At 38.2% G+C, this 12,966-nt stretch overlaps 1 protein-coding gene across 2 annotated transcripts in view; it reads left to right on the forward strand.

The window, feature by feature from the left end:
• Positions 1-5,408: 5,408 nt before the first annotated feature.
• The window catches only part of LOC139948486 (plancitoxin-1-like), a 38,696-nt gene continuing 31,138 nt past the window's right edge, over positions 5,409-12,966 (forward strand). For both annotated transcript variants that reach the window (XM_071946642.1, XM_071946643.1), the window contains exon 1: positions 5,409-5,700. In XM_071946642.1, the coding sequence (XP_071802743.1) occupies positions 5,594-5,700 (107 nt within the window). In that variant the 5' untranslated portion in view covers positions 5,409-5,593. The remainder of the gene's footprint in view (positions 5,701-12,966) is intronic.

A 12,966-nucleotide genomic window follows, 5' to 3' on the forward strand; every position in this document is an offset into this window, starting at 1 on the left:
CTAATACAAACAAATTGTATTATAAAACTGATCAAGTTTTTTTTTAACTACATGAAGATATTAACTAAATTTAGCTGTCAGAAGATGACAAATAATGGTATTCACACAGTTTGTCTTCAAAACATTTCAAAAGAATTGCACAAAATATTTTGAGAGAATGGTTTTAATTCATCTTTCCTAAGATGATTCTATTTTAATTGTTAACTTTTTACATATCAGATTGTTTTTATATAGGCTATATGAATATTTCTAATTGTTTTTTATCCTTTCCTGTAATTGGCGGCTCGTCCGCTGTTGGTTTGGTCAATAAAATATATATAAATATATTAATTTAATTTAGTTGAAAGGGTTTGCTGTTGTTTAAGTTTAAACATTACAGAGGAACAGTAGACACGACATGATCACTCTTCACGTTTGGGTCTTGTTGTTGACATGTAATAAGTTTCTTGTGGGCCACTCCCTGTCGTTGATGATTCTATAATGAGAAGAACAAGAAGTAAAAAAAAAATGTTTTTAAAAAGGTTATGATGTCAGTAAATAATCGTCGACAAATAAAGCTTGGGATTTAAAGAGTTTTTTTCATAAAGCCCCATTTTCAGTATCATAGCATCTTGTCTTCACACAAAAAAACCTCTATCATGGTTGAAATTGTGCACAATGTACCATCATCGTGGATAGTTGACGAAGCTGCCGAAGTTGTAAAAATGTACCATTTTGAGCTAGTTTGTGTGCATCACCGACACAACGACCGTACTAGTTCGGAATCCCGTTTTAGTCATCTACCTCCATGGTTACTATTTTGTACACTTCTTCTACTCAGTAATCCCAGAAATATGTATGTTTATGCACGTTACATCCAGCGCAGGTCACAGTAAAACGAGGTTTCAAAACTGATGAGTTTTGATACAAACAATACGGCATGTCCCCGCCTTGAGTGTCTGTGTGTAAACGACGTATCACCACTCGATCGCATCCACACACGTCTTTTCGTCGTCAGTTTTTGTACATCTAAATCCCTTTTTCTGTTCAAAATAACCTGAAAAGCGAGTGTCTGATACTGTTAATCATTTAACTCGTCCTTTCTTTAAATGTCTACAAACTTACCTTTACAAAATTGTAGATAAGGGGTTAAAGTTGAGCCATTTTATACCGACAATTCCTTCATCTTCACTGTGTGTAACATTTGTATGTTGTTTTCTACGAAGGCCCATTAGTGCCTCCAAAAAATAAAATTCAAATCCGTTAAAATGTGCTCCTTTTCGCCTTTTCCTTTGGTTATATTTGGCTGGGCACTAGTTGACAACAGCAATTCTTAGTAAATCTTTCCTTTATAATGAATGCTAGCACTACACTGCCTTGGGAGTGATTGTTCGCTACCTGCATGCTTTACAAGGAGCAGACAATAAGAGAATTTTCCTGGGGCTTACACATGCCTCCAGCTCTCCTGCCTCTATTGAATAACATGAATACTTATAGCGTTTAACAAAGACAACGTTTCGAGGTGATTGGGCAATGTCAAGATCTAGACGTGCTACGGTGCTTTGAACGTGTAAAACGAATGATCACTATTTCAACAACAGCGTATTTTAATTACGATATTAAGTTCCACATATGGAACATATTATGTTTTCCGACCGACCGACCGACCGACCGACCGACCGACCGACCGACCGACCGACCGACCGACCGACCGACCGACCGACCGACCGACCGACCAACCAGACCAACAGACCAACGGACCAACAGACCAACGGACCAACAGACCAATAGACCAGCAGACTAACATACCAACTGACCAACAGACCAACATACCAACAGACCAACAGACCAACAGAACAACAGAACAACAGAACAACAGAACATCAGACCAACAAACCAACAGACCAGCAGAATGACAGACCAACAGACAAACAGACCAACAGACAAACAGACCAACGGACAAACAGACAACCGGACCAATAGACCAGCAGACCAACAGAACAACAGACCAACCTACCATTAGACCAACAGACCAACAGACCAACCTACCATTAGACCAACAGACCAACAGACCATCAGACCATCAGACCAACGGACAAACAGACAACCGGACCAATAGACCAGCAGACCAACAGAACAACAGAACAACAGAACAACAGACCAACAGACCAACATACCAACCTACCAACCTACCATTAGACCAACAGACCAACAGACCAAAAGACCAACAGACCAACAGACCAACAGACCAACAGACCAACAGACCAAAAGACCAACAGACCAAAAGACCAAAAGACCAACTGACCAACAGACCAACAGACCAAAAGACCAACAGACAAACAGTATGACAGACCAACAGACCAACAGACCAACAGACCAACATACAAACAGAATGACAGACCAACATACAAACAGAATGACAGACCAACAGACAAACGGACCAACATACCAACAGACCAAAAGACCAACAGACCAAAAGACCAACAGACCAACTGACCAACAGACCAACAGACCAACAGACCAACAGACCAACAGACCAACAGACCAACAGACCAACAAACCAAAAGACCAACAGACCAAAAGACCAAAAGACCAACTGACCAACAGACCAACAGACCAACAGACAAACAGAATGACAGAGCAACAGACCAACAGACCAACAGACCAACATACAAATAGAATGACAGACTAACATACAAACAGAATGACAGACCAACAGACAAACGGACCAACATACCAACAGACCAAAAGACCAACAGACCAACTGACCAACAGACCAACAGACCAACAGGCCAACAGACCAACAGACCAACAGACCAACAGACCAACAGAATGACAGACCAACAGACCAACAGACCAACAGACCAACAGACCAACAGACCAACATACAAACAGAATGACAGACCAACAGACCAACATACAAACAGAATGACAGACCAACATATCAACAGACCAACAGACCAACAGACCAACAGACCAACAGAACAATCATGGCCAGGTAAAACAAGATTCCATTCACATTTTCTGTTCTCTTATTCTTAAACAACATGCCCCTTTTGTATGATAATCTGACGTGATTGTAAAAAACAAACACATTATTGTATCTGTGTGTCAATAAAAAGTAGGTTTAAAACAACTAACAACCAACTAACAACCAACCAACCAACCAACCAACCAACCAACCAACCAACCAACCAACCATCAGACCAACCAACCAACCAACCAAACAACCAACCAACCAACCAACCAACCAACCAACCAACCAACCAACCAACCAACCAACCAACCAACCAACCAAACAACCAACCAACCAACCAACCAACCAACCGACCGACCACCGACCAACCAACCAACCAACCAACCAACCAACCAACCAACCAACCAACCAACCAACCAACCAACCAACCAACCAACCAACCAACCAACCAACCAACCAACCAACCAACCAACCAACCAACCAACCAACCAACCAACCAACCAACCAACCAACCAACCAACCAACCAACCAACCAACCAACCAACCAACCAACCAACCAACCAACTAACCAACCAACCAACCAACCAGACCAACCAACCAACTAACCAGACCAACAGACAAACGGACAAACAGACCAACGGACCAACAGACCAACAGACCAACACACCAACACACCAACACACCAACAGACCAACAGAACAGCAGAACAACAGAACAACAGACCAACAAACCAACAGACCAACAGACCAACAGACCAACAGACCAACATACCAACAGAACAACAGACCAACAGACCAACGGACAAACAGACAAACGGACCAACTGACCAATTGACCAGCAGACCAACAGAACAACAGAACAACAGACCAACAAACCAACAGACCAACAGACCAACAGACCAACAGACCAACAGACCAATAGACCAACAGACCAACAGAACAACAGACCAACAAACCAACATACCAACATACCAATAGACCAAAAGACCAACAAACCAACTGACCAACAGACCAACAGACCAACAGACAAACAGAATGACAGACCAACAGATCAACAGACCAACAGACCAACAGCTAAACAAGACAATATTGGCCAGGTAAAACAAGATTTCATTCACATTTTCTGTTCTCTTATTCTTAAACAACATGCCCCTTTTGTATGATAATCTGACGCGATTGTAAAAACAAACACATTATTGTATCTGTGTGTAAATAAAAAGTAGGTTTAAGTATAGGATAATGCCCGAGGTGCGCGTTATTCGTGGGTAAGAATGGCCCGAGGGCGAAGCCCGAGGGCCATTCGTACCCACGAATGGCGCGTTCACCAAGGGCATTATGCGACTTAACCCACACCTGTGACGTCATGCTATTGTTACAGTCGCTCCATTATTTCGCACGAATGGCGCGATATTGTTTAATTTTTACGTCAATTGTTTGTATGTATTACGTAAGCTTGTTCACTCCAGTGAACACCACTGGTGGTGTGTGAACAATGGACGAAGACCAACATTTAGGAAATATGCTCGTTCCTTCGATAGTGGCATCATAGATCGGGAGCGAAAGTGGCAAAGTGGCAACAGATAAGTGATTTTGTTTCTTGACTTTAAGTAAATTTATACAAGTTAGTGATAGAAACAGATTATCAGATGATGTTGTAGCCGACTTTCTCGGTCTACAAAAAACCCAAAAGGTGAAGATAAAAGAAGTGAGGATAACTTTTCGTATGGCGCCACCACTTTTTCACTTGTTTTTACAAAAGGGATATAACAATCAGGTAAATTAGATACTATTATTATTTTATTTCGAATGAAAAAGTGGTGGCGCCATACGGAAACTTTTCCAGAAGTGACCTACCCGCGTACAAGCCTGTAGTTTCAGATTTGTTTTTAATTTTAAGCTACCTTTATGATCAACAATTTCAGTTGAATTCCTGTTATTGAAATTGAAAAAAGTATCTTTGCAATCTTAAATTTGAGGTACTTTACTCACTTACCATGTTTGTGTATGGTAAATTAAGCATTTTGAATCAATAAAAACAAAAAACAAAAATACTGGTTAAAATGAAATTGATTTATCTGACTTTAAGATCTGCTTAAATTACTGTTGTAGTTCTATAATTATTTTTTAACATCTCAGCTCAATAATAATTTAATAATGTAGCTGTTCACTTGTGGAAAGTGTTAACAATCATTTTGCAATACATGTGTAGCTCTATTAACCTGTGTTAAAAACCATTAAAAACAAAATAATATATGGTCCATGGCGTACGTCATTGACTTCAACCCTAACTCTTTTATGCACAATGGGTGAATAGATGTAACCATCGCGCCATTCGTGCAAAATAATGGAGCGATTTAACAATAGCATGACGTCACAGGTGTGGGTTAAATACATAGAAACTATCACATTAATTTTTTAAAGCCAACCAGGAAATAGTGTTTGGAAGTTCTTGGCACAAGTTGCCACTGAAATCCACACGGTTTCAAGGGGTGAAACCGTGCCACTGAAATCCACACGGTTTATTTTTTTTGTCATATTGAGGCATTAAACAAAAGTTTGCGTGTCTTTTTGCATACAGTTTTATTGTGACATTGGTGTTTGGGCTGCTTGACGTTGACGACTACAGTCTCCACTAATAATGCATAGTCTACACGGTGCAGTACTTTGTGTTTTGGCTGCTGCTGTTGTGATGCAGTGTGATGCTGCAATCACATGTCTTGACGAAGGAGGAAAACCTGTCGACTGGTGAGGACAACTTTTCATCTAACTTTACTTTAGGAAAAACACTTGGTTTATTTTTGTACGTATTAGCTTTGACTATATTAATGTAACATTAAGGCAAAATTTCATCTACTTCAGCAGAAAGAACTGCTTGCCATTTTTAAGCTAAACAAAAAACAGCAGAAAACCAGTCACATGGTACCTGTGACATGGTTCTTTGGCTGGTTAAACCTTATACTGATAAGAATAATGTTATGCTGAGCAACTTACAAGCAGCTCTGTAAAATTGGGCCCTGGTCTCAACTATTTGGGGGCTGTCAACAGATTTCAACATATTCAAGGTCAAACAAAAGTATGACTGGGTGGGGGTGGATACCTTGTATGACTCCTAACGGAGTGTAAAATGTTGATATCTAAATAATATGCATCAATAAGAAAAATGTGGATCAGAACTACTTTAGGGGAAGGAGGGGGTCTTCAATGCTAGTTACTCACTGGACCTAGAAAATATTGAACATTTTTGTATGGTCCCATTTATAAAACCACGAAAGGAGGAAATACAAACTGTGCAACTTTACCCATTGTTGAAACGCATCTATGATGCTCGTAACGCTCTTCCCATTGATGACCATCAAGAGGAAAGTTAGAATCATTGAAGCTCTTCATCCCCTCCCCTGATAAGAGAGGGATAGATCAAGTGCTAATTTAATACAAGCACAAAAACCTCTTTTGTTCTGGGTTTTTTTGTTGTTTTTTCGGTTTTTTTTCTCTCCATCTTCTTCCGTGGAACTCTTCTCGGCAACATAACTAATAATAATAATAACCAGGGTTGAAATAGCGCTTCTCACACCCGATGGGCATCTCTAAAAGCGCGTCCATTATTATTACCCCTGGTCACTAGGCCATTTTATAACTAGGATGTGATTTTGATTTGAATTCTTGTATCAAATGAGAATTAAAAGGTTCTCATCACCCGATGGGAAGTGCTCGGTTTGGATATTTGTACGAAACCGTTAAGACTGGGTTGCTCTAAAAATCAAAGAAGTGGTGGCAGACTTTCAAAAATGGATTTCGTTTAAACTTTGCACAAGTGAAGGCCATCAACCAAAATGTAAAAATAAAGCATAAGTTTTGCATTTACACCTTCGTTGCCATGGCAACGGTCAAAAGTAGAAAATTACCATATTTCACATAATTTAGCTCTTTTCATGAGTAAAAATTACCCAAAGTTGAGGGCTCCACTGTGTAAAAACCAAATAGTGGACCTACCTCTCAGCTGGATATGATAAATATGCATCCTTAATCTTTCCAAAAATGCGTTTGACAAAAGTACAGTTAATTGTGAATGGAAGATTCCATTATTTCAAAAAGGGGTGTTTTGAGGAAAAGTCAATTTGGGAAATACAGGGGGTTGCTAAAATTGTCAGAAGTCCCAAAGTGGCATATTTAGGAAAGTTTTGCTTCCAGGCATGAAAGATAAGATACTGGTCTGTAAGAATTTAAAAAAAAAGTTTTGGTATTTGTTGTGGTGGGGAGCAGTGCTGCAATAAACTTCGTCCTTTTTTTGAAAAAAATGTGTTTATTTTCAAATTGTATAACAAAAAAATATGAATTTTTGTTTTAATGGATTTTTTTTATTCTTTGCACATGTTAATTCCTTCAACCAAAGTGTAAAAAGAAAGCATAGTTTTTTCATTGCACTTTGGTTGCCATGACAACGGTTAATTTAGCCTAATTTCACCTAATTTAGCTCTTTTCTGAAAATTACCCAAAATTGAAGGCTTCACTGTTAAAGACCAAATATATTACCTGCCTTTCAACTGAATATGGTAAATATACACCCTTGGTCTTTCCAAAAGTGCACCTGACACAGGTACAGTCAATTGTGAATGGAATAATCCATTATTTCCAAAAAGGGGTGTTTTGAACAAAGTTCAATTTGGGAAATAGAGGGGGTTGCTAAGTTTGTCAGAAGTCCGAAAGTAGCATATTTAGGAAAGTTGGGCTACCAGGTTTGAAAGATAAGATACTGGTGTGTAGGAATTTCAAAAAAATGTTTTGGTATTTGTTGAACTGGTGAGCAGTGTTGTCAGAAGCTTCATGCTTTTTGGCGATTGTATAGATTTAAAGTTATAAAATAATGCTCTTTTTATGACTTTCTACATGCTTAACAATGATGAAGACTGACAAAATATCAGGACAAAATATAATAAAGCATCTAATGACAACGTAACTCCCAGTTGTATAAACAGGCATCACATAATTAAAAAAGAAATTTTTTGTATTTTTTGAACTGTGGAGCAGTGTTGCCAGAAACTTCATGCCTTTACCAAAAAAGGGTGTATTTTGCAAATGTCATAATCACATGAAAAAATAATGCTCTCTAGTTACTTTTTACACGCTGAACAATGATGTTGATTGAAAAAAAACAGGCACACAATAGAGCAAAGCAACTTACACGTATCAAAATATAACTCTCAATTGTATAATAGGGTTTAATGCGTAACGCAGTAAACCGATTTAACACCAGGAAATATGCATAATTATAGTCAGGTTGCACAGTCGGGGCTATAAGCGATTGGGATTGTCAGGGCGCATTCAGACGTGGTTCCAATGTTCTTTTCAACCAACCAAAGCAATGCAATTGGGGAAAGGGTGCTTGTTTTTCTGGGAACCGTCATTGAATATTCTGCCACCTAGGAGTTAAGATAGATTGTATAGTTTCGCAAAATTCCCTCCCTCCCTCCCTGGGGTTAATGGAAGGGTCAGGGTATTACGGAATACGTGGTACAGATTGAGTTGACTGATAATCTTACAACTTACACTTAAAGCGGTAAGTTTAGGTTGTTCCTATAAACAAGAAGCTAATAGGCATTGTAGCCTGTGAGGAAGTGGTAAATTAATTTATGTGAATTGATATGGATAAATATGGTGGTAATAAAATGATGTGATTGTATATAAAGAAGCAGATTAATTTGGTACCTTCTTGGCAACTCGCTGGAAGTGGGAACCTCATTGACCCGGAGTTTTCTCCAGTCAATGAGTGCATTTATAATTATAATAATTGTAATTAGTCTGGTACCTTCTTTGGCAAATCGCCGAGAAGTGGGAACCTTTGCGGATTGGAAATTTACCGTTCGCAAAGTGAGGAATTGGGACCCTTTGCGAATTGGTCGCGAAGTGTATTAGAATGGGAACTGGTATACTTCTTTATGAGTGGATATCACTGGATGGAATTAAATAAAGGGAAATCCCTTAAATTATTATGAATTGGCGTTTTACCACGGAATTCAGAGTACGGAATAAATTAATTCTTGGCAGAGTTCACTACAACAACAAATCCTTGTGTCTGTGTATATTTATCAGGTGGTAAACATGCATCACAAAGAGATTCTGTGGTATGTTTGTGGTCATTTACGTTTGGCTATAGCAGCTATACAATCTTAGCCTTGACTCAAGGCTGTTGGCGTAGTGTGCCCCGGCCCGGCGCGATTCGGCAGTCTGCATGCTGTGCATACACGAACAATGTACATGTATACAGTACATTGTACATACAGTTGATTGTACAGTGAGAACAGTATAGCGAAGTCGTGAGTACGGTCGTGTCTTTCTACTTTCAACCTCGCACACGTGGCTCAAGCTACTTAGAAAGTACTCATGATGTACCGTACGTGTACCATACAGATGGTACATGTAATGTACATACATACAGTAGGTATGTGTGTGTACATACGCTGTACACGTATTATATGCACTGTGTTATGTGAGGGGTGCGCTGGCGGAACTCAGTGACGGGGACTGGGATTTTGCAGGTCGCGGCTGGCTGTAGCGCCTTGATCAAGGCTAATACAATCTTAAACAAAATGTTCAATTTTCTTGACAAAATGGACGTTCACAGCTCTTCGTTTAAACATCAAAAATGTCTAACACGTCCTTAACACTGCACAGAGGCATCACATAATCAGTGACTGCGTGTACAATTAATGGTACGTAAATCAATTAATTTTCAAGTTCCCTAATGGAACATAGCCGGATAACACTAATACCAGCCGAATTAGCTTGGGGTGAGTCTTCGAACTATACATTGTATACAGTTATATTTTTTATACTTGTAAGCTGCTTTGCTTTTTTTCAATCGACATCATTGTTCAGCATGTAAGAAATGCCAATAAAGATAATTAATTTGTTCTGGTTTTTTTTTCAAATTTTACCATGTTGAGGCAGTGTCACTACATGATACAGTTGCCTGTTTGTGCTCCCCAGACATAAAAACACAAATAATCGCCCAATCACAACCGAAATGGCAAATATTCCCTAAAGGTGACTGAAGACAGCACAAACTTTCCTACTATTAATGATGTGCAATGGAAATTTTAAAAAGGGATTTTCAACAAAGGAGGCGCTTTGTAATGCATTGTCAACAAAATTTGATATGCTTGGGGGCTGGGCATGCAGGGGAGGGGGGGGGGGTAGTATAAAATCCAAAACTTAGGTCATTAAAAATATTCTTGATCAATGTTGGGTAGTCCACAAGGCTACAGGGTGCTCATGAAAGGTGCCGGATTGATGGAAGACTTAAAAGTATTATTTTATTAATGTTATTTATTCAATCTAAAGAAAACACGTTAAAAATGCATTTTTTTTTTAGGCAGTACTGTTACAACAGGATACAATTGCCCAAGTTTTTCTCAAACGTTTTTCTCAAAATGGAAGGACCGATGTTGGCCCGAAATACAACCGAAAGGAAAACATTCTGAGACCCCTGGCAAATTGTAATTTTGAGGGCCAAAAATAGGGTAAAAATTGTGATTTTGCAAATTTCTAAAAACATGCGCTAATGATGTTCTAAAAATAGCATAAGGGTAAAAGTTAAAGCAATAATTTTTTGTCTCAAGTTAAGCATAGGACGACTCAATGTATTGATGTGAAAGGTTTTATGAAAAAAAGAATGCACATTGGCTGGGTGGAGTTGCAAATGTATGCTAAAATACAGTTTTTTAGACCCCAAAATTGGCAAAAAATAGCTAAAACACAAATGAGCTGTTACCATGGCAACGGGCTATATAGTGATTTCAAAAGTTTAGTTTGTTTGAATGCACCTCAAGTCCCTTCCACCCATAAGGTTTAAAAAAAAATTAAAAAAATCCTGATATTTTTACCCAATAATAATGTATAATTTTTTGCCATTTGTTGCGTTTTTGCCCTGACAAAGTGCTAACTTTCCTGCAAAAATTATTGCATTTTTATGTAGGTTGGTACCTTATCTTCCAACTATAAAAGTGTCATAATCAACAAAGTGCCACTTTCGGACTTATGGCCCCATTCGATACCCCTATTTTTCGCTATAAGAAAATATGACAAAAACACCCCTATTTGAAATAGTGGTTTGATCCAAAGTTGATCGCACACTTAATTTTTAAAAACCTTTTCTAAAAAGAGTGAACATGGTTGTTCAACATGTGTGAAAGAAAAACTTCAACGTTTTCCCCTTTAGACGTACCAGTGCTTTCAATTTACCTATATTTTAACTCTTAAAAAAGGTAAAAACTTGGAAAATTTGCTGAAAAACTTATTTTAGCCGTAAGCATGGCAACCGATGTCTGATATAACTTTTTTTTCGATTTTTGTGTATTGTGTACCCATACCTACTCATACATGGAGTTTGCCAAAATCCATTTTTTGAAGTCTGCCAACATTTTAAAAATATCTTTGATTTTTACAGCAACCCAGTCTTAAGACGTTTGCTCTCAAAAGTTGGTGTATGACAACAACGTAGTTATAGATAAAACAATGAAAATTATTATACTTACACCATTCATAAGCGTGAGTGTGTAATGTTGAAAGCCATTGGACCCTTTCGGTAAACAGTATTGTTCAAGGCCCATACTTCGTGTATCACAACTAATATATAAAATAACAAACCTGTGAAAATTTAGGCTCAGTCGGTCATCGGAGTCGGGAGAAAATAACGGCAAAACCCAACCTTGTTTCCGCACGTTTCGCCGTGTCATGACATTTGTTTAAAATAAATCCGTTGTTGTAATTCTCGATATCGAGAATTGATATTGTTTTACTGTTTTCTCAAAAAGTAAAGCATTTCATGGAATCATACATTTCAAGAGAAGTCTTTCACCACTACCTTCTGTAATTTAGTTATTTGTAAATCTGTGAACTTTTCTTGTTTCTGTACCGAAAGATTCCAATGGCTTTAAGGGGCGGAGGAAGGAGGAGGTTAGTATCAGAAGCTAGGTTATTTGCATGCCATTTCAAATCGTGGTTTTCTTATTACCAAACAAATTGACACAGGAAAAAAAACATCAACGACGAGAATAAAGCCTTGCAGACCCTGCTCTGAAATATCAAAAATCTACCCTAAATTCAGGACAGACATTATAAATGGCTTTCAAAAGGTTTTGAAATTATTCATTTTATAACGTCATCATACCTAGCAGGGGCAATCTTGTGACGTCAGCCAAGAATTACGAATTTTGAAATTAAGCATGAGTCTTGAATCATGAAGAATAGTCAACATAATTTACCAACAGCACGAACGTCTTGATTTGTGGCGTTACAAAAACTGAAATAGTTTAAAGGCAGTGGACACTATTGGTATTTACTCAAAACAGTTATTAGCACAAAACGTTTCTTGGTAACGAGTAATGGGAGAGGTTGATAGTATAAAACAATGTGAGAAACGGCTCCCTCTGAAGTGGCGTAGTTTTAGAGAAAAAAAGTAATTTTCCACGAATTTGATTTCGAGACCTCATATTTAGAATTTGAGGTCTCGAAATCAAGCATCTGAAAGCAAACAACTTCGTGTGACAATGGTGTTTATTCTTTAATTATTATCTCGCAACTTCGACGACCGACTGAGCTCAAATTTTCACATGTTTGTTGTTTTAAGCATATGTTGAGATACACAAACTGTGATGGCTAGTCTTTGATGACTTTAGTGGTGTTTATTGTTACTCATTCACTCACAGTCACAGGTTCAAAAGAACTGACGTGCTAAAAAAGATTTGTTTTTATGTTTCAGTGTCGATGTAAAAAAAAAAAAATTAGTTTGACAAACATCTGAAAATCTAGCTACAGTGATCATGTCTGCTGGTACCTCATAATCATAAACTAGATTGAAGCAGCAATGGACACGGCTATATGTTTCTGTTGTAATTTGCAGAGCCAAGGAAACTTACCATCTTTTGCAGTCCTGGAATTAAATAAAGGTCGAATGGGCCATTGCCTCTATTGCCTTGGTCTTGGCCTTGGTGCCCCTTCCAGATTTTTTAATGG

Source organism: Asterias amurensis, chromosome 15 (assembly GCF_032118995.1).
Source record: "Asterias amurensis chromosome 15, ASM3211899v1".
Classification (NCBI taxonomy): domain Eukaryota; kingdom Metazoa; phylum Echinodermata; class Asteroidea; order Forcipulatida; family Asteriidae; genus Asterias; species Asterias amurensis.